This window comes from Terrapene carolina, unplaced genomic scaffold (assembly GCF_002925995.2).
Source record: "Terrapene carolina triunguis isolate 2854851 unplaced genomic scaffold, T_m_triunguis-2.0 Scaffold62, whole genome shotgun sequence".
Classification (NCBI taxonomy): domain Eukaryota; kingdom Metazoa; phylum Chordata; order Testudines; family Emydidae; genus Terrapene; species Terrapene triunguis.
In genome coordinates, this window is record NW_020664413.1 from 10915878 (window position 1) to 10942691 (window position 26814).

Sequence of the window (26814 nt, forward strand, 5' to 3'; positions counted from 1 at the left end):
CCAGCATATGGTAAATAGTTGGATGTGGGGTGTATGTTGTAACAGTGAAGAGATTATAACCTGGAGGCAGGAAAATGGATTAGCCTTTCTAAATCCAGATTTTTATTTGTGACCTACTTTATGGAAAAGCTTCGATGCCAATCAGGGTAAATACAATTCTTTGCAAAGACCAGTTAAATCTAGCCAGTTGCAACAGCCTCATGCCTGAAGTTCCCATATGATTCTGCTGTACATTACTTACTGAGGACATCCACACGTGTAATGATCTCATCCTTGCAGTGTTTTGGGCAGGTTTGGTTATCAGCCAGTCCTCCTGAGTTATGTAACATGCACTCAATGCAGTCCCTTCAGGAGGGAGACACAAAGAGAAAGACCAAACATCTTTGAAACCACAGGAACATTCAGACTTGCCACACAAACTGTTTGCCAAAGGGAATCTTGACCTGTTAATCCAGAGTCAGGGGCATGCGCAGGAATTTAAATGTTACTGCCTGGGAGTGGGGGGTGGATTGTGTGGGGGCACAGAACTCCTCTGGTTGGGGGAGACAGCAAACTCCCCCTTCTCCTGGGCTGCGGGGGGAGAGCTCCTCAACACAGCCCAGGAGCAGGAGGAGTTCTGCATCCCCCACCAGCTATTGGGGGGGGAGTGCCCCTGCTTGCCCCCCTTGTGCATGCCCCCGCACAGAGTCACACATCTGCATCATAAAAGAAATAGAAACCTTTTGGCCAAGCGTCTCCAAATTAAGGACAGATTAACCCTGGAGGTGGGGCTGAATTGCAAAGTTCCCTGGTTGTCTGGGTGTGTTTGTATTTGAAACTTTGGTGTAATCCGCTACAGAGATGGATGTTGGCTGTTAAATTTGGATCCAGCCCTGAATGTTCTCTCATTTCAGGCATTTGGGGATCTAGATTTCTTGTGTGGGACCATCTCGGAAATGGCTGAAAGCGGAAAAGACAGACATCATAAATATTTGTTGTGGGGCTACAAGCATTTAAATGATCAAAGTGGCTTTTCCAGTGTATTTTCAATCTCTTAAATCATACCCATTCCCTGGCATCCTAGTGCTGTCTCCGTACTACATAGCAAGATGCATTGAAATGAAGCGGATCTGGCTGCCAGTAATTACCCAGTAGAACCTCCATTAGAACAAAGCATGAAATGACCTGTATTGGTCACTTTCTGCCAGGCTCAGACTGGTTTGCAGGAAAATTTCCCAAAGAGGCATCTGGACACCTCCAGCCACATACTAACAATCCCCCAGTGCCTTCCCATAATTCCCTGTGTGTGCCCAAAAGGACAGGCAAATTCTCCCACAATTAATTGGAAAAGACTCACAAGAAGTGCAGCATACTGCTGCACAAAGGACCATGGGAGCCCTCAGACGTCCTAGTGACACACACATGGGGGAACACAGGGCAGACACTGCTCACACCTGGGCTAGGCTAAGCCAGGTGCCATCTCTGCAGTGAAGGCCTACCCTCAGGCAGCCAGTCCAACCTGAAGCAGTGATAGAGGCCCCTTATTTGAAGGACTTCTGAAATCAAACACTATTTCCCTTCATGATGCAGAGTGAGCCATTCATGGGCACGGTTGGTGAGGTACCTTTTAGTGCTGCAGGCACCTGGGCAGGTAGGACATTTCTCGCACGTCTCTCCAAAGGCTCCGGGCTCGGTGCATTGGCATTTCCCACAGACACAGTTGCCTCTGCCGCTGCACATCTGACTGTCATTCGAAATGCAACCGTTAGTCTCCGTCGAGCAGTTGCAGTTGTCTCCGATGTAACCAGCATGGCACTTGCACTCCCCACAGTGACACTCTCCATGGCCTAAAGATAAGCGATAACAAGCACAAACAGGAGACTTCAGTGCAAGTGAACAGACGGGCTAGCTGGGGTTGGGATGCAGTGACAGTGTGCTGGAGGTAAAAAGGAACAGAGACGCATCAGTAACATTCTTGATGTTACCGAGCTGAAGGGAGGGAGGTTAAAAGGATAAAAAGATGAATGCAAGACAAGTGCTTAAGTATCAAGTTACTTGGGGCCTTAGATAGAAAGTTCTTAGTGTCTAGTTATTGTTCTTTCTATTGTAACACACAGACTGACCTGCAGTGGCAAAATCAGTCTGAACTTTTACAGCCCAGTGACAGTACACCTCTACCCCGATATAACGTGACCCGATATAACATGAATTCGGATATAATGCGGTAAAGCAGTGCTTCGGGGGGAGAGGGGGGGAGAGCGGCGCACTCCGGTGGATCAAAGCAAGTTCGATATAACACGGTTTCACCTATAACGCGGTAAGTTTTTTTGGCTCCCGAGGACAGCCTTTTCCAGCTTCCTCCCAATCTGCCATCCGGGGTCTTTTTCTATTATAACCTTCCTCTCCAGCCAACATATGACTGGCTACTACAGATTTTATGCTGCAGCCAGAGCAATCAGAATTTGGCTAAAGCAGGGGTCTCAAATACACGGCCCGTGGGGTTCTTTCGTGCGGCCCGCCAAGCTCCCCAAGGCCCCGCCTACCCCGTGCCGCCGCGAGCCCCGCACTGTTCCCTGAAGCGGCTGAACTACTGCATGTCCCTGCAGCCCCGGGCAGGGGGGTGGGAGGCGAGTAGAGGGCTCCGTGCTCATGCAGCTCCCATTGGCCGGGAACTGGGAACCGCGGCCAATGGGAGCTTTGGGGGAGGTACCTGGAGGAGCAGCAAGAGCAGCACATGGTGCCGTTTCCCCCCCCCACCCCGGGACTCCGGCTGCTTCCTGGAGTGGAGCGGGGCCAGGGCCAGGGCAGGCAGGCAGGGAGCCTGCCCTGGCCGCAGTGCGCAGCGCTGCCACCCTGGATCCGCTCTAGGTAAGCGGCGCCGGGCCAGAACCCATACCCCGCACGCCTTCTGCACCCCAACTCCCTGCCCGGAGCCCCCTGCTGCATCCCACACCCCTCCTGCACCGCAACTCCCTGCCCTGAGCCCCCTGCCACACCCTGCACCCCTCACCCCTCCTGCAACCCAACCCCCTGCCTGGAGCCCCTTGCCACACACTGCACCCCAACCCTCTGCCGCACCCCTCCCACACCCCAACTCCCTGCCCTGAGCCCCCTGCCGCACCCTGCACACCTCCTGCACTCCCTGCCCTGAGCCCCCGCTGCACCCTGCACACTTCTTGCACCCCACACCCCAATTCCCTGCCGTACCCTGCACATCTCCTGCACCTCAACTCCCTGCCCTGAGCCCCCGCCACACCCCACACCCTTCCTGCGCCCCCTGGGGGCAGGGAGGGGGCAAAGTTGGGGTGAGGACTTCAGGGAAGGGGTTGGAATGGGGGCAGGGAAGGGGCGGGGCAGGGGCGGGGCCTCATGGAAGGGGTGGAGTGGGGGCAGGGCCAGAGGCAGCAAGTGGGAGGTGTCAGTGATGCGGCCCTCGGGCCAATGCACTAGTCCTCATGCGGCCCTCGAGGTCATCTGAGTTTGAGACCCCTGGCCTAAAGCATGGTTGCTGTTTTCTCTGGATTAACATTTCGGATTCCTAGAGCCCCTTTAAAGTGTTACTCCACCTATTCTATTGACATTAAAGTGCAAACGAAGCCCTGATAGAACCTTTCAGCAACAACTCATTGCAGGAATAAAATATTCTTCACTGCTGCAAAGGGGTCAATATATACTTTGCTGTGCCCGTTACTATACATTTCAGATATTCAGGATTCAAGGCTTTCAATGCCGTGCAGAATGGGCCTAGCAGATTTCCTCTTTCCTCTTCTATTTTTGTAAGAAAAATTTCAGTAGTAGCCTAAAGTTTGTTGCTGTGTGAAGACTCCAGCCAAGCGAAATGGAGAATTGTTACCCCCTGGTTTAGCATTAGGATTTCTGCTGTTATTGGATCAGTTTAAAAAAAGGGGGGAAAAAACCCTCAGATAATTTAAAGCTGAGGACAGCTAGAGGTGAAGTTCTTTCAGCATGCAGAGTTCTTCATTGTTCCAGCCTGGTAAAAGAAAGATGCTAATAAAGGATACATTTGTTTATATATCTGCAGAGGGCTTTCTAAATGGCCTGAGAATTTCAATGTAAATCCAGCTCTCCCGGTTTACCACAGAGGGAAGCAAAGAAAACCTACCCTGACAGTGATTTAAAGCAGAAGGGCCTGAAAAGTAGCAAAAGAGCAGCTGAGCCTTTGATTCTTCACACCCACCTTCCCTGCTGAAAGCTGGCAAAGGTTCTGAAACAACACCTTTAGGAATATTGCTTTTTAACCCAGATGTGGCTACGTCTCAGCTGCCCAGAAGACGATGTTTAACAGATACATACTGCTGGGTGCTGGAGAGCTACGGTATGGTCAATATAATCTCGATACTCACTGTAGTTAACCAGTGGAAGCTGAAGCAGATACAGAAAAAACAGAGTTTGTGGTCACTTCTCTACAGTCTTCTTAGTATAACATCAGATTTTCCTAATGTACCCAGTGTGGCAATCAATGGAACTGCCCTCGTTGGGTTTTATGCCTGGCCTCCTCTTGTCCACATGGCTCAGAAAGAAGAGCTTTCTCTCTCCACCTTTCCCCAAGCTCCTTCTGTCCCTCAGGTGTAGGACTCAGCTTTATTGTAGAGTGATCAAAAGTTGTTAGAGTGCTTTTTACAGCACTTTCCTGTTTAATGAACAAGGTATGTGCCATAATAATCAGGCTCCCTGATGAACTACTGGACACTCACTTCCTATGCTACCTTTTCTAGGCAGATCCCTAGCTAGATTCAGATGGGTTCCCTACCTCAGAAGGATGTTGGGAGGACAAATGTATTAGATTGTCAGGTGCTCTGATACTCAGGTGAGGGGCGCCCAGATAAATACCACAGATAGAGTCACTGTGTGCATTTTAAAAACCAAACAATTGTTTTACCCTGAAGTTTGGGATGAATTTAGGATTGCTGGAAATTAGTGAGTACAGCATTGGTCCACACCAGGCACAGAGTGGGCAGCTGCTGTTCAAATGCTTCCTCCTCCCCCTAGTCTCTGCAATGGGTTGTGATAAATCCAAATGCCTAGGGTTCAGTCTTTCATGTGACTGGTCCTGGTTTTGAACCTAGGTCTGAGCAGCGAAAGGCTACTGGATTAACCATTTCATAAGCCAGTTCATCATCCCTCCCTCCCCTCTCCTTTAACAGATGGAAATATCTACGGGCTTCTTTGGGAGAGTTTTCCCACACTACAATACACAGAGGGAGGAAATGCATCAGAATAAGCCCTGCCCGCCCCCCAAATAAATCCAGTACCTGAAGATTTATTTGCCAAAAAATTATCCACTTAACTACAAGTTACATTCCTGTTTCTTAGACACTGTCATTGATGGTCCTTTGTCAACTCCAAGGAGAAGCAGCTGCACCTGCCACTGAAAATACCTCTCAGACTCAAAGCACCTTGCTCATCAAACAATGCAGTAGATCTGGCAGCAGTCCCTCGGGTTTGTGGGCATTAGACAAGAGTTCCAATCGTTATCGATAAACGGAGAATGCAATACAGTGGTGCAGCTACTGTAGCTGTGGGACTTGGAGACAGCCTGAAAAGTCAATCATCTCAAAGGCTTTCAGTTATTGAAAGTGGAGCGTCAAGTTGTCAAGTGTGCGGTTTCATGAATCAGCTCCCTGGAAATAACGCTGGGATTCTAAACTACTTCACCCCAGGAGGAGGTCGCTTTCAAATGCATATTTTATAATGCCAAACAGTTTGAGTATATGCTCATCAGCAAATTAATTACAGCTTCAGTCTCCCCACTGGAAACAGTCTCATGTTTCTCAGACAAGACTGCTAAAAAAATATATGCAGATTCTTCTCTTCACCACAAGCACTCTGATTTCTCTGGCTTTCCACGACTCCTGCATTGGCAGAGGTGCCACAGCACATCTCAAATACAGGCGCGGGAAAACAGGAATGTCTTTTATTTTACTAGCCACCTCATTTGCCCCAAAGCCTCATAAGGAGCATTCACACAGCCCCATCATTTCCTTGGGACCAAACTTGCTACTTCAAACTATTACAAGCCATAGGGTGTTCGCACGTTTATACTCTCTCCAAATGCAACCTTCTTCCTCTCCTGTACCTGATATTGATAAGTAATCTGTTATCCAGGAAGGGCAGAATTTCTGAAACCTTGGAATTCTGCATGGTATTTGCATTTCATAGGAAAAAGGTTTGTATGCTTCCAGCCTTATCTGCCTCACTGACATAGGTTAAGTGGCCAAGGAGTTATTACTGTACATAAGATAATGTCTATGGCAAATTATTCCAGGACCCCGGCTCTAAAGATAAACCAAGGAATGGTACTGCTCATCAGGAAAGGGTCTCACTTCCAAACTGGGAATGTAATCTCAGACTAAGAGAGGAAGGTGTATTTTAATACACCTCCGAGCTAATCAAGTATCATGGTGAGTTTTAATGTGTACAGTATTTTAAAAAAATCTTTGTTTGGTTTTGAATGTAATCTACTAGGGCTGGTCTGTATAGCCAAAGAGATTAATTGGATTTTCCAGACATAAAAAGATAATTTTCCTCTGTTCCATCCCTGAAATTAAATTATCTTAGACTCTTTAAGTCTCCAGATAAGACTAGGAAATGAAATGTTCTCTCTGAATTTGCCCTTAAACACCAGAGATTATTAACTGGAAACCTCCATTAAATGTCCCTGAATAAAGCTGTCTAGCTGATCCGTGTGCTTGACAAACCCCGCTGCAGTCGAAAGAGAAATCCAGACAAATAAAAGTCTTTAACTTGTCAAAATACCCCTATTCTGCATCTCTGTAGGATTCAGCACCAGCTCCTGTCAAGCTGTGTCATAGATCGGAGACTGGGAACAGAACAGCATAGGCAGTTTGTTAGAGAGGAGACGCGGTGCACAGTGCTGTTTAGGGAACCCCAGCATGCTTCACTTAATGCTGCAAAGAGGCAAGTTGTACGGCCTGATCTTTAAAGATGCTGAGCACCCACAGCTCTCAGGAAAGTCTAAGATGCAGGTGCTCTGCACTTCTGAAAGCCATCCAGTCCTGCTTTGTGTGTGCTGCACTAACATCAGCCATGCTCAGATCGGGGTTGCACAGTCGTCTCCTGCTGTTACTTAAACTTTTGGCAGAACATCTATTTGTCCTCATTTCACCCACCCACCCCCTTTCTGGGATTCTTGATGAGCAAACAAGGGCCATCCAGAAGGCTCCCCCACCCCCACCCCTGGCTTCTCCTTTTCACGCTGGTGGCAAGAGCACAGAACAAATTAGAAGAATTGGCAGGGTGAGGCTCGGGTCTCTGTGCTGCTGCTGCTTTGGGCTGCAAAGTAACATGTTCACAGGAACACATGCCGTTCTTCTTTGGAGAGTGTCTGGGTTGTACAAGAGACCCCTGAAGGGGTTGTAGCAATTAGATTAACAGATATTAGAGATCAAAAAGACTTCCTGGGTCATCTAGGATATGCAAACACACATGCATATGGAGGCCAGTGCAGGATTGTTCCCTTCCCTACATCAGATTTTCCTGTACTTTGTTCAGTTTAATGTTAGAAGCTTCCACCATTTCCCATGGGAAGTTATTCCACCAATCAAGTACCTCTCTGCAGGACCTTTCGCCCAAAATCCATCCTATATTTTCCTTTGATTAATTTCATCCCATGATTCCTAGTAACACTCCCCCTCATACTCTAGTTGCCACCATTTACAATTCTCCAAAAGGTTGTGGTAACTCATAGACTTTAAGGCTAGAAGAGACCATCATGATCATCTAGTCTGACTTCCGGCACATCGCAGGCCACAGAACCTCGCCCACCCGCTCCTATAATAGACCCATAACCTCTGGCTGAGATACTGAAGTCCTCAAATCGTGATTTAAAGACTTCAAGTTACAGAGAATCTGCCATTTACACTAGTTTAAACCTGCAAGTGACCCATGCCCCTTGCTGCAGAGGAAAGCAAAAAAACCCCCCATGGTTTCTGCCAATCTGACATTGGGGAATATTTCTTCCCGACCCTAAACATGGCAGTCATTTGGACCCTGAGGATTTCAGTAAGACCCCACAGCCAAACACCTAGGAAAGAATTCTCTGTAGTAACTCAGAGCCCTTCCCATCTAGTGTTCCATCACCGGCCTTTGGGGATATTGTAGGCAGTTTCATCATACCATCATCCCCTCCATAAATTTATCAAGCTCAATCTTGAAGACAGGTTTAATGTGTCCACATTGGCGCTTAACTTAAATAACTCCTCTCCCTCGCTGGTATTTATCCCTCTGACTGATGTATTTATAGAGAGAAATCATATCTCCCCTCAGCCTTCTTTTGGTTAGGCTAAACAAGCCAAGCTCTGAGAGTCTCTTCTCCGAAGGTAGGTTTTCCATTCCTCTCATCCTAGTAGCCCTTCTCTGCACCTGTTCCTGTTTGAATTAATCTTTCTTAAATATGGGAGAACAGAATTGCACACAGTATTCCAGATGAGGTTACACCTGTTGTATAAAATACTGTATACACCTTCCAGAAGAACTTTCAGTTCTTTCTAATGGCTGTATTGATTATCAGGGCCTCAAAAGGTTTGGGGTTCAGATAAGCATCTGGAAGGTTGGTCAGTCTTCCTCATGAGGCCCATCACCTCCAAACAAACTCTGTCAAAAGGGTGTTCTCACCTACAGTTGCCTTGATAGTGTAGGGTGGTTGCTCTCAGAGTCTAGTTACACCACAGAGCTTCTCTAGAAAAATCTGGGATGTGGGAGTGGGTAGGAAGTGCAAGTCCCAATGTCTCAGTACAGAATGGCTGGACATGCCAATGTCAGATTTCAGAGAAGGTTTCTTCTATTAACCAGAATTTTTGTCCAACTATCAAACCCGTCATTTCTCAGCATTGTTTTCCCCATAAAACCTACCCTTTGGGCAGCTAGAACAAATTAATGTTGACAACTCTCAAGTTTTTGCCACAAGTCTCGTGATATTAAGTTTGTTTCTTCACCCTCCCAGATCCTGGAGTCACATGATTATATGAGAATCTCAGCTTTCCCTTAAAATAAATTAACAGTAAGTTTCTAGCCCTCTTGGCTGCAGAGAAAATCTTGAACGCGTGAACCCTAAAGGCTCTAACACCAAAAAGGAAATAAAATGAACCCAAAATGTATTTACTTTTTAAAAGAGCTAATATTTTTAAGCCAATTTCATGATTTTGGGGGCCTGATTTATTTCTTTTGAATGCTTAGGGCTGGCACTGGCATTACTGTGGATTAAAGAGGGTTGGTTATTTTTTTAAGGCAGTACTACATTTAGTTCCTGACAAATCCAGGTGTGTGCTCCTGTGCTGCTATCATAGTGCACATGCACAAACTTTGTCCTTCATAGAATCATAGAAGTGCAGGCCTGGAAGGGACCCTCAAGAGCTCCTCTAAGCCATTCCCCCCCACACCGAGGCAGAATTAAATATACCTAGACCATCCCTGACAGGTGTTTATTCAACCTCCAGAGATGGGGATTTCACAACCTTGCTAAGTAACCTGTTCCAGTGCTTAACTCTCCTTATAGTTAGAATTCCTCACCTGAATCTCCCTTGCTGTAAACTCCTTGTCCTAGAATTGATCACAGTCCTCTTTATAAAAACCTTTTACATATTTGAAGACTGTTTTCAGGTCCCTCCTCAGTCTTCTTTTCTCAAGACTAAACATGCCCAGTTTTTTTAACCTTTCCGTATCCAGGTCAGATTTTTATCATTTTTGTTGCTCTCCTCTGAACTTTCTCCAGTTTGTTCCCATCTTTCTTAAAGTGTGCTGCCCAAAACTGGACACAATATTCCCTCTGAGGCCTCACCAGTGCCAAGTGGGGCAGAATTACCTCCCCTCCCTTACATACGATGCTCCTATTAATACATCCCTGAATGACAACTGCCTTTTTCACAGCAGCACCACACTGTGGACTCAGATTCTATTTGTGATCCACTGTAACCCTCAGATCATTTTTGGCAGCATTTCTGCCTACTTAGTTACTCCCCATTTTGTATATGGGCATTTGATTTTTCCTTCCAAATGTAGTACTTTGCATATGTCTTTATTGAATTTCTATTTACCTTTGTATCTCGCTGGCCTAATTTTCCACCAGCTGATGTTTCGGTGACAAGCAGCTGATGTCCAGGCTGGAAACTAGATCCTTAGGACTATGAAGTGTAAATAAATAGATCATGGGGGCTCCAGGAGATGAATAGTTGAAGGGGAAGAAACGAGGGTGGTGGAAGACGCTCTGAGGCTTTGAACACTTGGAAAACATAGACCTCTATGTTTGGAAAAGAGTTATGGTTAGAAACAGTGTCTGCTTAGGCAAATAAATGAAACCACTTCCCGCTAAACAATTTCCATGACTCAGATGAGCCACAAACTTTAGCTTTTGTCTGAGTTCCAAGGGTGCAGATAACTGAGTTTTATGCAACGCAAGTCAACTAGCGTGCACTGTACTTTGGGTAACAGCAGTCGCTCTGCCAGATGTTTCGCATTGGTCAGAGAGGCAGGGAGAGCTCAGAAGCAGAGGAAGTTTTCAAAAGGAGGAGGGGATTAGTGTTCACTCCCATGAGCACACAATACTACTGGTGCTGCTCCAAAATGGCCTGGCAAAGGGAACATGTAAGGAAGGCTGGCATGAACATTCCAACGGGCTACAAGAGGCTAATGGGAACAGCGGCTTACCTGTTTGATGAAGGTTACTATGTAACCAGCAAATTAAGAGTCAGGGGGTCAAAATTCTCTGCTGGCGTAAATGGGTACAGATCCTTGACTTCAGTGGACTTTTTCCCATTTACACCAGCAGAGAATTTGGCTCATCTTTGCTCATCCACAAGATAGTACTGAAAAAACAAGGCATTAAAAGGCAAATTGTAGGGCATGCGTTTGGTGAAATTAACATAGTCCCCAGGTATATTATAACTTCTAGGAGAGACACCTTCCAGGCATCCTGCCTTTGCACTGATTTCAATGGATTATCAGATCTAAAGAGGCAGCAGAGAGAGGAGATGAGCCCCTCAGTGGTTGTCATTTCAAGACAAGTCACTCATTTCAGTCCCAAAGTTAACTACATTCTGCATAAATATGATGTCCCCTCATTTTTATGTTTGAAAATTATTTACCTCAGAAAGAGTCATATACACTAAAGGAATTAATCCCACAGCCTTCTAAGTTTACAGCATGAATGCTTTGCGTCTCCTCCCTCTTTCTGGGTCTTTATCCCAGGTGTCCCGCATTTGGGTATTGAGAGAGACGCAGCTAATTCTGCACTGTTTTCAAGATCCCAGCTACCAGACACCTGTGGCTGTGAAAGTGACACACTCACCCCATTTCCTCACTTGTTTGGATGCTTTCAGGGGAAATGAGGACTTCACCTAACGCATGTGGCTTCAGAAAATGCTGTCCCATAAAGCCAACTAAGACTTACCTCAGGGCATAGTGGATTGCCATAGCTCCTGCAACAGCTACAACCAGACCTTTCTCATTTTACTTCTCTATCCTCATATGTAACTGAAATTGAAACACTAAATAGCACGTGTGTTCATTCTAACATGCGGCACTTGATAAGCAGAAAGCCAAAACGGACAGGTAGGCTAGATTTCTTAAAATAAAATCCTTTAATAAACTCTTACCACCCTACAGCTCTCCTGACTTTAGCTGACATTCTCTGCTAAGTGAATAGTGTCTCAGCCTAGCCTTGATCTGAACATGGTCTGTTGGTGACAGGTTTAGTGGAGGGGCCTGGGAGCTAGGACTCCTTGGTTCTATTCCTGGCTCTGCTATTGACTCACTGAGTGATCTATGTCTTTGTGCTTCACTTTACTGGTCTGTTTCCTACCCAGGGCCGGCTCCAGGCACCAGCTTCTCAAGCAGGTGCTTGGGGCGGCCGCTCCGGAGAGGGGCGGCAGGTCCGGGTATTCGACGGCAATTCGGCGGACGGTCCCTCACTCCGCCTGGGAGTGAAGGACCTCCCGCCGAATTGCCGCAGCAGATCGCGATCGGGGCTTTTTTGGGGGGGGGGGGGGGTTTGGCTGCTTGGGGCGGCCAAAACCCTGGAGCCGGCCCTGTTCCTACCCTGGTGTGTTTGGGGCTTAATCATTAATGCTTGAAAGCACTTTGAGAACCATACATGGAAGACATTATCCAAGTGCTCACAAGCATTAATATTTTAGCTTTAACCCTTTTGAGGATGGCATAATCTCTCTCCTGGGGGAAGGAGGGGACCCACTTCCTCCCCCGATTTCCTTATCCCTCAATTCCCTGTACACTGAAAAGGGCTCTGTGTCATCGCAGTCCTTCTTATGTAGGTCCATCCTCATTAATGGAGGATTTTCTAACGTGCAATCAGAGAGCCTCAAACTCATCCACATCGCTCCTCAGCTCATCCGGAAGGGGCTGATAGAGAAGCATAAGTGATTCCTAGAGCTCAGGAGTCTGCCTCCATTAGGTGGGTAAATGTCAAATACATTCCCCATGCAGTTCTCCAGCTCCTCCCCCATAATCTTTCCTCTTCATCAGCTCTGAAGGGGAGTCAAGACTGAAGAATAGTTTTATAACTGAAGGTGACCCACACTTTAAAATTAGGGGGACAGACCTCTTACTTAGATCTCAGGCTTCTTTGGTAACCATTTTATGACATTGACTTGGAAATGATTAGTTGCAAAAAGACAATATATGTGCAAAAATTCTTGGGGAGTATGTTGTGCATATGACACCTGCAAAGGTATCTTTTGTGTGTGTGTGTGTGTGTGTGTGTGTGTGTGTGTGTGTGTGTGTGTGTGTGTGTATATATATATATATATATATATAAATATAAAAGGAACCATCTATAAAGAAAGCAGAGGGAACTATCTGCCTACAAAATTCCAGTCTCTTGTAGGGACCATTCGCAAGGAAGCAGAGGGGATTGTCTGCCTGCAAAATTCCAGTCTCTTGCACACTTCATTTTCGAGTGTTGACAAAAGCCAATCCTCTAACCTGGCAGGAGCATTGAAGAATTCCATCTGCAAACACCTAATGAACATGATCCAAAAGGAACTCAGTCTCAGTCACTGAAGCTCACCCCATTTTTTCTTGTACTCCAGTCAGCATGACAAGAAGGCTGCTTGGCAAAGAGCCATTTACATTTGGCTCTTACAGACCCTTCCAAATACAGTGAAACTTCTATGGGGCAATTACAAGTTGTCTCCCCCCTACTTACTCCCTTCCCCACCCCTACCTAGCTCCATTTAGGCTGGCAATAAATTTAATCTTCGCATTGTTGTCATGATCAAGAAACATCTACATTTATGCAGCCAGGACCCTGGGACATATGGTGAACACTCAGTTAGATGAAAGACAGATTGTGGGGCTTGGGAGAGACTACAGAGTTTTAACCCTTTCATTACCACTTATCATGCCATGCCGGTTGGAAGGAAATGCACCTTCACCTTTGTCCAATGTTTGACTGGACTAGCAATGGAACGTCATGGCACAGCCATGGGAAGCTGGCACAGCAGAGATACAGCAATGCAGGGCCATCAGTGATGCTGTTAAATGGGTTAGCTTGAGCGTGCATAGAAAGGGGTAGTTCTCGGTCCCATTCTTTAGCCAAAAGAAGATGCAATTCCAAAGCAAGACTCCAGATCCCAACATCCCTGAACTTGAGGGTCCAAACTTTGTGGCTCAAGCCCATCTTTAATAAAAAAAAAAAGAAGTCAGGAGGAACACTGCTCTCCCAAGGCAGAGGCACTTCATGCCCCCTGGCTGGACCTCATTACGAAGGATCATCCCTAGAGCAGAGAGATTCTTTCTGTGAGAAATCGCAAACCATGGGACACTCACCTGCTTCCACATTTTGATATAAACACAAGAGTCTGGGCCAAGTTTGCAAAAGATTCACAAGGTTTGGCATGGCTCTTGGAATGAGTTAAGGTTTTCATTAAAAAAACAAGACAAACTCCGCAGCTTGGGCTGCACCACTTTAAAAACCAGAGACCAATTGACAGAATGCTTCCACCACTACTGTGGCCAAGCATTTCACCCCTTTTCTCTTTAATCTGCGATGGCGTTTAATGCCTCATTAGCATGCCTTATCGATAACGAAAGGTCTGCTGGAGGACAAGAGGGGGACACCTATGAAAAAGAGGCAGCTGGGGCAGCATTTTCTGCAGCTGGGTTTCCTAGGGAAGGCTGCCAGATTTCAGAAAGGTTACAAGTGGCATCTATACAGATAAGGGTCTGTATGGGGTAAAAGAAAGGATAAACAGGGGAAAGTTTCCCTTCCACACAGGGAGTGGAAACCCTGCCAAGTAAGCTTTGGTCCATTTGGGAAAGAACAAGCAGTCGACTACTGTTCTGTTTTGACAATGAGGAGTCCTTGTGACACTTTAGAGACTAACAAATTTATTTGGGCATAAGCCAAGATCATGCCATTTCAGAGAGCAATGGTGAGATGTTATTCTTCTAGACACACAGAGGACCAGTTAAAAATGAATAAATTATGAACTGAAACAAGGGCAGAAATATGATTAGTTTCCCAGTGGAGACACCATGGAGACACCATGCAAAAGCAATGATAACTATGATATTTATGGCATAGTTCATTTAACCTGAAAGGAAACCTAAGCACTTTATAACCTAACATACAAAACTATATCCAAGATTAATTTTTCCCACCAGTACAATGCAGTCACTTCTGGGGTGAAACATAGCAACTGTTCAACCGAATGCAGCTATACCGCATTCATCTTTGGCCAGAAAGTGAAGACTCCTGGACCCAGCTGAAACTGCAGGTGGAGTAATCACCAGAGGAGTTGAAATACCCTATTTCTGAGAAAAGGTAACATAGGTTCTTTAACGGCCACAGGCGGTGTCTAGGACTGTAAGGTTTACATTTCATCAGAAAGACGATACCTCTAGCAAATCCAGTGATCACATGACGTTTATCATATGTTCAAGGAAAAGATCTATAGAAGCAAAAAAACCATATTGTGACAATTTTGGGTTAGTTAGTCCCATTAAACTCTCCACACGAAGCACAGGAAAATAAAACTGTGTGCTAGTAAAGCAGCATTTGAGTAATTGCACTGTCTGTTTTCAGGGCTAGTCCTCAGCCAAGTTGTCAACCATAATTGTTAGAAGTCAGATAAAGCTGACCTTGACCCACTCTACTGCTGGACTGACAGACAAGCTACTGCCATTCTCTGCTGGGGAAAGAAGCTGGGGGTTGCTAGCTGGCATTCCAGATATGTAAAAAGACCCTGGGAACAAAGGATGAAAAGCTGGAAACTTTGGTTGAATGGGGGAGGCACCATACTAAAACAGAAGGTAGGAGGGTTAAAGGGGAAAAATCCTTCAAGCTGTCATTTCAGTGTACAGTTGCAGGGAGCAAGGCAAGGAGGGTAGCAAGCTGTACTGCCAAAGGATACAAAGTGAATTTGTGACAGAAGGGCCTCTCAGGGTTCAGTTTGGTTAGTTGCCCAAGCTTCTGAGTTCTGCAAAGTTGGGCTGCAAATATTTATCATTCTCATCAATTTAAGCATTTCTGCATATTTAATATTTAGTGCTTCCTCATTCATTTAATTCAATCCCCATTAATCTCTGGAGAACAGGCCCCTGAGATTCCCAGTGCTTCTGTTTCCAGCTGGAAATCCTGGGGGAAAGGGCCTCTTGTGGTACTTCCAGGTCTGGTACAGGCCAAACTCATCGGAACATTTTAGTCTTTTCACAGAGGCCTGTAGTTATGGGGCAGCTGGTCACAAGTTTGAGCCTCTGTGATGCCTGGATGCAGTCGAGCAGACGACCAGGTATACAGGCCAATGTGGGAGGTGAGTATGGGGCCTTGGCCCTGTCATCTGCCCAGTGCCCTTTCCAAGTCCTGTTATTGAAGGGAGAGCAACAGCAAGGAGTCCATGCTCTTCCTAGAGCAGAGGTTGCTGTTGTGAATGTACCCTGCATATCCACATGTGGGGAAGCTTATTGTCCACCCCTCGATGGCTGCACCAGGGCCTCTGCCAGTTGTGTAACCGGGGGAAGCGTCTCCAGTCAGCGAAGCTGTCCATGGACAACCTGACGCCAGCCCAGAGCTAAACGTGATTCATTTTCTTCCTGTGCACAATTCCAGCATGAGACTAATTAAAAAAAAATAAAAATCCACAATCATTTTTATTTCTGAAGCCACTTTGCTGCAAACCGGAGAGGAGGAGCCCCTGGCAGCATGCAGCTGCCAAACCCAGAGGTGCATATTTGTTCTATTTAACACAGAGGCTAGGGCTAGAGAAAGGGAGGTGTCTGATTTGTGCTGCACTGCATTGAACATCCCTGGGCTAAATTAATTCCAGTCGTCCCGTCGCACATACAAAGAAACAAAGGACAGAGGAAGCAAAACTGAGAGGGAGAATGAGGGAGAGAAAACCTTATGTTGTTATTCTACCAATCCAGAGTACGTGCATTGCACAGGAACACACAATGCTGTCAAGCACAAGAGGAGAGACCGAACAAGTTTGCAGAGACAGACTCAGAGGAGGAAAGGTTAAGGGGTAAATAGGAAAAAGAAAAACAAAAATAGGGAGGAGATGTGAAGAGCCAAGAAAATGCTGCTGGATTTTTACTGCACCTTATTCAAACTGGTCTCTGTTAGCCAGGCGGTGCAAGAGCTACAGATCACCATTCCCCAAAGTGGAAATTCTGGCATGACATATTCCTTGATTTTCTTTACTGTGTGAAGCTGCAAACCTCTATGAAGTGTCGTAAGCCACACAGAGCACATGCACCAGCGTAATCAGGCAGGATGCCCTATGCTGCTAGCCCTCTTCATGCAGGATCTCAGCTCAGGAATCCCTTGGGCCTACATGACTTGCAGTCTGAAAGGCTGCAAAAGGACATAAAGCAGAACTGTGCAAATACCCGATTTTTCAGTTCATTAGCGGTTAAAAAAAAATTCATTTCAGATCAACCAAAACGTTTTGTTCAACCCAAAACTAAATGTTTCATTTTTGAGCTTTTAAATTTTTTTTATAAAATTGAAATAATTTTGAAAAATGATGTCACTTTGAATCAAAAAGTTCTGATTTTTTTCAAATCCCCTTCCCCCCAAACCAATTTGACAAAATCAGTATGAATTCACAAAACATTTCAATTAACCCAACTGTATTTTGTGGCAAAAAGAGTACCAGACAAAAAATTCTGCCCAGCACGAATATAAAGCAAAAAGGTGGAGGAAAAGGAAACATGCACTCAGTTACCATTGTGACGAATGCAGTAAAAATACCTGAATTAGATAAGGACAGATTAGATGGATGAAATGTTTCTAAAGGCTGGTTCTTGTGCCCCCAGCAATAAAGACCTTTACCTCAAATTCCCTGTTCAGGTTAAAAAAAATATGTATAGTTGGGAAGCTGACTCCAGACCCATTTTCCTTCACTCTTTTCTTCAACCCAAGAAGCCCAAGAGAGTGACAGCAGCATCCCAAGACACCATCGGCCTGATTACATCAGGAATAAATGTCACCCTACAGATGAAGAGACTTTACCATACGTTAGGCTGAAGCTGCAAAACACATTATACACACCCTTGAGAGGTGTACACTGAATATACAACAAAAGGAAGAGTGGTCAGTGCTATCTGAAAGGCTCTCAGTTGAAGAGTAAGAAAATAGCAACAGCTCTAAAACAGGTTGAGGTCCTACTGCACTGCAACCGCCACCATGTTTTTGTAACACACTCATCTGACTCAATTACACCAATCACAGTTGAGTTGTGTCCCCACAGTAGCCCATCTACCATCACAGTTACATGTTAACCACACATACAGGTCCACACCTCCCCCTGTTGTCCAACTACGGAACATTTCAATCCAAGAAATGAATGTTTTGCAAAGTTATGAGCATATAAAATGGGATTTGCAACAGAGATTGCTTTGCAACCTTAACTACAGTAGGTGCTACTACGGGATGACAACCACAAACAACAGAACAACACTCATCACTACGCAGTTAAGTTGTGTCTCCAGATCTTCTGCAGTTGATAAATCTGCACACCTTGCAGATCAAGTCTGCTACAAAGAGGACTATAGTGAAGTGCAAGCTATACTTGATTTGCTCTACAGCAGCTACAAATAGTGAGAATGAAAATGGAGCAGGTTTGTCAACTGTCTTCCCAAAGCTGGAATTTGAGCATGTTACCCAGTGGGTTGCTCCAGCTTCCTCTTGGGTTGTGGTTCTTTTGTAACATTGCTGAAGACAATCCCATATGGTATTTGTAAACAGCATATTCAATACCAACTAATAAATATTTTAGTGGGAAGAAAATATGTGTCATTGTCTAGACTCTTTGCTTACTATTTTAATAAAACACGTGTTATTTTAAGGATAAATGGTTAACGACTTTCCAAAAAGGCACAAGAGGCACATACAGCAGCCAGAGAAGTTAGCTACCTAAGAGTTGTGAAATTGGAACAGATCTGTAGTCCAACTAGTCCAGTGCCTCTCTTTTACCCTGGCCAGCACCAGATGCTTCAGAAGAAGGTACAAGAAAAGCTCATGGTAAGTAGATATAAGATAATCCGCCCCTCGGGAAGTTCTCTTCCTAATACAGTAATTACAGATTGACTTAAATCCAGAAGAATGAGGTTATATATCTTTTCCAATACTCTTTTGTTAGCACCAATTATCACAACTCTGGCTATTCTTGTTATCCAAAAAAAAATGTCCAATCCCACTTTGCATCTTGCTAAATTCTTGACCTCAACAACATCCCGTGGCAGTAAGTTCCAAAGTCTAATTGCACAGGACGTGAAAATAGATTTCCTTTTACCAGTTTTGTCACTTCTCAATTTTATAGAGCAACCCCTTTCTTTCTGTGTTATGAGAGACTGAGAACAAGCTCCTGATCTACTTTTTCTAGGTAAGAGGAAGAAATTTTTTTCCCCAGCTGAATCTTAAATTGGCTTTATTCTGTGCCACTGAGTACTGCTATTTTCCTGAATCTGAGGAGACTGTTTTGTAAACCTATTGCATGTTGGGTGAGCTCTGCAATAATCTGTTTCAAGAAAGTAGAAATGAATTAGGAAAATATCCCTACTGACATGTGACTCAAGTTTCCCCCTGTATTTAAACACATATACAAAATGTAAAAGTAGAGATGGGGTCACATCACTAATTTTGATACTGACTTTCCTAAAAAAAGTTTGGAGCTGTTTGGAACTGGGATCTTGATTCAGACCTTTGGTTCAAGTCCATCTCAATTTTGATTTTTTCTTAAATTTTGCTTTCTGGGTTTTCTTCCCCTCCCAAAAGGTACATATGTTAGCACTAAAAACACATATATTTTGATAACTCATTCTTCTAGTGAAGGTGAGGTGAATAGGAGGAAAGCAGAGACATCCATATCTAGTTATGACTGTCCCACATCTACTGCTGCAATAAGATGAACCAAGGATTCATTCCAGAGGGAGAGAGAGGATCTAAATCTAATACTATCAAAGTCTGGATGTGAGGGGGGATTTGATAGCAGCCTTCAACTACCTGAAGGGGGGTTCCAAAGAGGATGGAGCTCGGCTGTTCTCAGTGGTGGCAGATGATGGAACAAGAAGCAATGGTCTCAAGCTGCGGTGGGGGAGATCTAGGTTGGATATCAGGAAAAACTATTTCACTAGGAGGGTGGTGAAGCACTGGAATGGGTTACCTAGGGAGGTGGTGGAATCTCCATCCTTAGAGGTTTTTAAGGCCCAGTTTGACAAAGCCTTGGCTGGGATGATTTAGTTGGTGTTGGTCCTGCTTTGAGCAGGGGATTGGACTAGATGACCTCCTGAGGTCTCTTCCAACACTAATATTCTATGATATGCTTAATATTTAGCATTCTCTGTCCCACCCAGATCGTGTTGGCAGGATCTACTTTAATAAGATAAAAGAAATAAATGGACAATTACATGGATGCCAATGGTATCTTTGGGTTCAAATGGGATAAGATGCTTAATTACTGCCATTCCTGTTCACATGAATCATCGATTGCTAAACTGGGGACTGGGGATATATTCATCGACTTTCTCCCCCAGACATATTGGAGGGACCCTCTCTGCTTTATTTTGGCCTTTGCCTGGACACATCATGTAGGGATTGCTCTTTGCAATTATGTGGGTGTCCTCATGTGCTCGATTATGTGCAACAGCTGGAGATTGGGCACCGATGGGTTTTGATCCTTTTCATCTTCTAGATCTATATTTTTCTGTTAAATATTTAGAAGTGTCCCAGAATGTACATCCTTTTTTTTTTTTTTTTTCCAACAAGAAGAAACCAGACGGACCAGGAGTAAACCATAAACAGAACAGAAACCAGATTGAGGAAAAATAAAAACAGAAGAAAATAGAGATATACCTGAGAAAAAACTGACTGTCAAAGAAAGAGGAAATGAACCTTTAAGAGGGCTCTTGTACTTTAGAAAGACTAATGTAAGCAAAACACAGAGTACCTCTAAACATTCCCTAAAAGTCTCAACATAGAAAGAGCATACTTAGTCTGAGTGTCCTCAGAAACTTAAACAGAACTTATAGAGTACCTCTCATACAATATGCATATTGACAGCTATACACTGGACCTGTAAGAATTATTGTATGGAAGGAAAATAAAAGAAGTTTGTAAAAATGAATCTCAGAAATTGCCCAATGTCCACACATATTTGTGCACCTATGCAGCTACAACAGGCATTTAAGACTGGTGAATGGATATCCAGGTATGAATCAAAATAGAATTTGCTGTCATAAGAGCAAGACTTGTAATATAATTAAACTTGACATCCTTGTGGGATGACAATACCAAAGAAGCCCACCAAAGTAGCATTTAACTTCAGAAATGGGAACTATACAAAAATGAGGAATCTAGTTAAAAAGAAATTAAAAGTTACAGTCACAAAAGTGAAATGCCTGCTAGCTGCATGGAAACGTTTTAAAAACACCATAATAGCTCAAATTAAATGTATACCCCCAAATTAAAAAATAGTTAGAGGACCAAAAAAAGTGCCTCCGTGGCTAAACAACAAAGAAAAAGAAGCAATCAGAGGCAAAAATGCATCCTTTAAAAACTGGAAGTCAAATACTACTGAGGAAAATAGAGAGGAACATAAACTCTGGCAAATTAGGTGTAAAAGTATAATTGGGCAGGCCAAAAAAAGAATTTGAAGAGCAAAGGACTCAAAAACGAAACACAAAAATGTTGTTAAACACATCAGGAGCAGGAAGCCTGCCAAACAACCAGTGGGGCCACTGGACAATCGAGGTGCTAAAGGAGCACTCCAGGAAAATAAGGCCATTGTGGAGAAGCTGAATTAATTCTTTGCATTGGTCTTCACTGCAGAGGATATGAGGGAGATGCCCACATCTGAGCTATTCTTTTTAGGTGACAAATCTAATAAACTGCCCCAGATCAAAGTGTCATGACAGACGGCTGCTGCTTCCCACCCCTGAAGTAGCTGCATTTCAGTGATCAATGAAATTAAGCCTATATCTAGGATGTTTGCCAAAGACAGTGGCAACGCTGGTCTGTACTTATTTAAAGTCAATCTCTACTAGAAAACACACATGAAAAAGGGCTACAGAGTAAATGGCAGCTGCACCTGATCTGAGATCGGAGTGTTCTTCTGCAGACAGATCAGCCCAAATGCATGGTCAAACAAGGATCCACAGTTAAACCGGCTACAAATAGAAAGAGCAACCTCACTATGAGTGAAACTAATAATTGGCTGCTGCTTACTCCTGTTCAAATCAGTCCTCATTACATTGGCAAGACCTGTCTGCTCCAGTTGACCTCAACCTTACATTTCCTTACACTAATCCGTGTGACAACAGTAAATGGAACATGCTTAGCCTAATGGTTCTAACTCACTTAGCAAGGGAACAAGACAGGGTTAGTAGGCCCCAAGTTTGGCTCACTTTCTCATCAAATATGTATGCAGAGTGCATGTGAATCCTTATTGGAGCCAAAACATTTCATGAATCAGGGGGAAAAAAATAAAGCTTAAGCATACAAAGATGTAATACCTATAAAAGCTGACGCACGGGGTTAGCCTTTTAAATGGTCATGTCAAACAAGACACAGAGCCCCTCATTCCTTCATTCAGAGCTCACGTGTGTGTAGTCTATGAATCCGAGATTAGGATAGAAGAAGTCTCAATGGGGTTTTGTTTAACTTAATTGGTTTCCTAATCTATTTCTTGTCCTTATTCAGCTAAATTGTTTTTGATTTAACATATGAAATGCTTTGAATCAGGGTTTTGGTTGCTGGGTTTTAGCAGCAATAAAAATTAACATAAAATGGAATTGTGTAGCTGAATTAAGGTTAATATAAACTTATCGACTTATGGACTTTAAGGCCAGAAGGGACCATAATGATTATATAGTCTGACCTCCTGGACATCGCAAGCCACAGAACCTCACCCACCCACTCCTGTAATAGGCCCATAACCTCTGGCTGAGGTACTGAAGTCCTCAAGTCGTGATTTAAAGACTTCAAGTTACAGAGAATCCGCCATTTACACTAGTTTAAACCTGCAAGTGATCCATGTCCCACACTGCAGAGGAAGGCGAAAACCCCCAGGGTCTCTATAGAACTTTAGGAAAATGTGTAGCCTGAACAGAAGGGCTCTCAACTTTTTCAGTGTGGACCACAACTTAATAGAGAGATCCTCACGTGGACGCATCCCCCTGCCTTTACACTTGCATAACATCCCTCTGGCAAACACAGCCATTGCTTACATGGAAAAGTATTAAATTTCATTGAGTCAGGGAGGGATAGCTCAGTGGTTTGAGCATTGGCCTGCTAAACCCAGGGTTGTGAGTTCAATCCTTGAGGGGGCCACTTAGGAATCTGGGGCAAAATCAGTACTTGGTCCTGCTAGTGAAGGCAGGGGGCTGGACTTGATGACCTTTCAAGATCCCTTCCAGTTCTAGGAGATAGGATATCTCCATTAATTTATTTATTTAATTTAGCTAAAATAGATTAAGCAGCTGGAAACAAGGTGGAGGAGCCAGAATCATTAGGACTAGCCATCTCCCTAGCAACTGGCACGGACCACAGTCTGAGACTTGCCACCTTAACAGGAATTGAACGCCATACTTTTAAAATATAAAGACAGATGTTTTATCCACGAGGCCACACAATATTAAATTTGCATCCAGAAGAAGTTAGAAGTTTTTTGGCCACTGGTTTCCTCTCACATTTATCCATACGTCCAACATGAATAAATTGAGAACATACAAATAAAAAGAGGTAATTTTTAAAAGCACTGTAGAATTCAAAGTGTGCTAGAGTTCATGCCAAGATCTCCAAAAATGGAAACTTTCACTAAGTCAGACCTAGCTTACTGCATCTTTATTTGTTGAACAAAAATGTAAGACAGATGAAGGAGAACAGGAATTTTCTCTATGCTGGTTCTATATTTCTCCATACAGAAGGAACTTGCTATCTTTGTATATGATCTTCACAAAGTAACACTGCGACGCTTGGTTTAGTAAATTCAGATTCCACCACCAATTTCAGCCCTGTTTGGAAAATAACAGGACTGTACTTTTTCTACCTTAACACAAGTTGCTGTCACCATTTTCAATTTAGATTTTTTTTTTCATCCCCCAAAAAATTCTCATAACAACATTTTTCTTTAGAACAATTCATGTCTGAAGCTCAAAAGTGAAAAGTACATTTTAAAAGTGGGGAAAGGAAATAAGTTTTTATACAGCACATGATTTGTTTGTGGAACTCATTGTGACAAGGTGTTAATGAAGATTCAAAAAAGGGCTTGGCATTTATAAGGTAAACAAGACTATCTAGAGTGATGATAATAATAACCATTAAAAAATCCCAAGAGCTCTGAAATGGATATAAAGCCTTATGTTTTGAATAGCCTAAGCCAACCTCTCACTACTGGGAGTTAGGAAACAACTGTCCCTGGAGGTAGATTATCCCATAACTGCTACTGCAGGGTTCCTTGCACCTTCCTCTGAGGCCTTTGGTGCCGGCCACTGTCAGAGACAGGACACTGGACTAGATGGAGCTTTAGTCTGATCCACGATGTCAGTTCCTATACTATAGCCTTCAAGAGTAACCCTATCTGAATCAACCAGCAGGCTTGCATGATGAAGAAGGGGAGAAGAGAGGTGCTGCTAGTGGAGGAATCAGTAAGGAAAGCATCTTCCAAGCATATACCACCGTAACGGTGATCTGAATCTAGCTCCTCATCTTCACTTTGCAACCCACATTTCCCATTGTCTCCTGCTGCCATTTGTGGTTCTGCAGCTCAGGGCAGGAGAGAGAGAGAGATCTAGAGAAACCCACAGTACTATAAACCTCCCTAATAAATGCACATCTGACCCAGAGAGTGTTTGAGTTCAACCTTCCCCAACTGCCCTCCCTTCCCCCTAACCCTTATAACCACCACAAACAACCACTGTTTGAATGGCACATCAGGAGCCTTCAAACTGCTGCTAATGATTTGGGCTGTGATCTCTAACCGAACAGCTGGTGTCAAAGGATTGCTCAATAGTCTTGTGACAGTTTAGGAACAACAGTACAGTGACTCTCAGCTTTAATCATCAAACTGAGCCTCAAAAGATTTCATATCATTTGGGTGCTCCTGCTCAGCACTCTATCTTCAACCTCCTGTAATTGCTGCAGAATTACACATAATGTGAAAGTATAGGCTACATATGAACTTCAGTAGCAGCAATTAAAGAGACAGGGCACTTTTTACCCCACAGCTGCATGATTCATCTTTATAGCATGGCATCTGCAGCCACAGCACAATCATAACATTTCGGAATACTTTAAACAATATTCTGTCCGAATCAAAAGACTATTTTTAACTTCTACACCCATGTCTCTAGTAGCCTTTTTGTCTTTCCCAGTTATCTCCAGGTTTTCCATTCAATGCACTGCATTAACCTTGGGACTTTGCTTATACTCTTTTGCAAGAACGAAAAAGGAAAAAAAAAAATGTTGACATGACAAAAACATTAAAAGTGTGGTTTAGGCTTCATTCCCTTATGAATGCCTCTTTCATACACAGGGCGCAGTGTCCCGTTCTGACATGCCCTAAATTGGCTTTGGAAAGCTCCCAAACATCGGAGTCATCAGACGCAAAGTATAAACAAGCTCTCTTGCTTTCCCCTCAAAAATCCCAAACTCATAACCCACACCCTACAAGTTATTACATACAATGTTTACAGTGGCTGTGATTCCTTTTTAAGCCTACCAGAATTCTAGGCTGAAATTTTCAAACTTAATTTTCAAACTAAAATTAGGCCCCTCAGCAAAAGTGGCCTCATTTTCAGAGGTATTGGACACCCAGAGCTGTCAGGAATGAACACGTGTTATTTAGGTAACTTACTTTCAGTGCATGTGCTTAACTTTACACACCCGTGTTTAAAGTATTTAGGTAAAAATAGTCTGAAGCAGGAGTTCTCAATCTTTTTCTTTCTGAGCCCCCCCCCACTTGTGCCACAACTGTTTTTCAGTAGATTAAAAACCAGGGGGTAGCAAGCAGAGCAACTGCCCAGGACCCTATGCCACAGGGGGCTCTGCGAAGCTAAATTGCTTGGGCTTGGGCTTCAGCCCTGGGCAGGAGTGAGTCTAACGCTGGCCCTCCTCTCTGGTTTATTTTGGCAGAACCCCTGAAACCTGCTTGCGGCTCCCCAGGGGCCCCCGGACTCCTGGTTGAGGACTGCTGGTCTGAAGGTTCATTCTGCTTTAGCGAAGAGGTGTGAACATAGGGCAGATGAACTGCCGTCCTGTCTGTATTAATGGAAGCCAATTGTCTGGAATGTCAGAGCTTGGTACCACCTATGTCTTCGCTGATAAAAATGCTGTGCTTTTTTACCTCAGGGTAACTAATGTGCATGAGCTATCCTGGGGTTAAAACACAGTGAGGACAAAGCACTCTAGGTTTATTGTGAAGTAATCTAGGGGTTTGTCTACACTAGGGAGCTTGCAGTGGCACAGCTGTACTGACGGAGCTGCACCCCTGTAAGATCGCTTGTGTCTCTATGCCACCAGGAGAGAGCTCTCCCATCGACATAATAAAACCACCTCCACAAGTGATGGTAGCTACGTCGGTGGGAGAAACACCCCCGCACCCTCCCCCCGTGACATAGCGCTGTCCACACCGGCGCTTCTGTCGATGTAGCTCATGTCGCTCAGGGGTGTGGTTTTTTCATATCCCTGAGCGACATATTATACCAACAAAAGTGGCATTGTAAACAAGCCATGGTGAGGTCAGCCCTATATCCCCGCCTAGGACTGAGCTTGCCTAACTTATCTCACAGTCAACTCACAGAGCCTTGCCTTCACTGTGTTTTTACCTCAGGAAAGCTCACATGCATACATTAGTTATCTTGAGGTAAAAGACACACCCTTGTTAGCAGTGAAGGCAAAGGTCTACAAAAATGCTTATCAAGAGATGTCACTGGAGTTGGGAGTGGGAGTTTGGCAGCTTATATCCAGGATAATTAAGAAGCCTTTCTAAGAGGGAGCCCTGCACTGGAAAATGTATAATGGCATGTTTGAAATTGCAGACTCTGATTTGTAACAGAATGCAGGTTTGGTTTTGACCCAGTAAATCAATGACCTAAAATCAGTGGAATTGCACTATGGTACTTGGATTGTCAGGTCTTTAGAACAGGGAACTTTTTGTTGCTTGTACAGTGCATAGCACAATGGGGTCTTGATGCATGACTGGGGCTCCTAGTGCAACCTCAATACAAATAACCACCCACACCACAATGGATGAATAAGGCTATAGGAAGTGTCTAGGATTGTGGTAATTAGCATGATAGCAGGCCTCACTGCTGGTATCACAATGCCTGCTCCAGGGAAGA

At 44.2% G+C, this 26814-nt stretch overlaps 1 protein-coding gene across 1 annotated transcript in view; it reads right to left on the bottom strand.

Annotated features, from left to right (window-relative positions):
• Positions 1-26814, bottom strand: part of ITGB5 (integrin subunit beta 5) — a 111962-nt gene that overhangs the window by 14150 nt on the left and 70998 nt on the right. The window contains exons 11-12 of the mRNA XM_024215832.2: positions 1604-1826; positions 242-345 (exon numbers count right to left, since the gene is read on the bottom strand). Coding sequence (XP_024071600.1) covers positions 242-345; positions 1604-1826 — 327 coding nt within the window. The remainder of the gene's footprint in view (positions 1-241; positions 346-1603; positions 1827-26814) is intronic.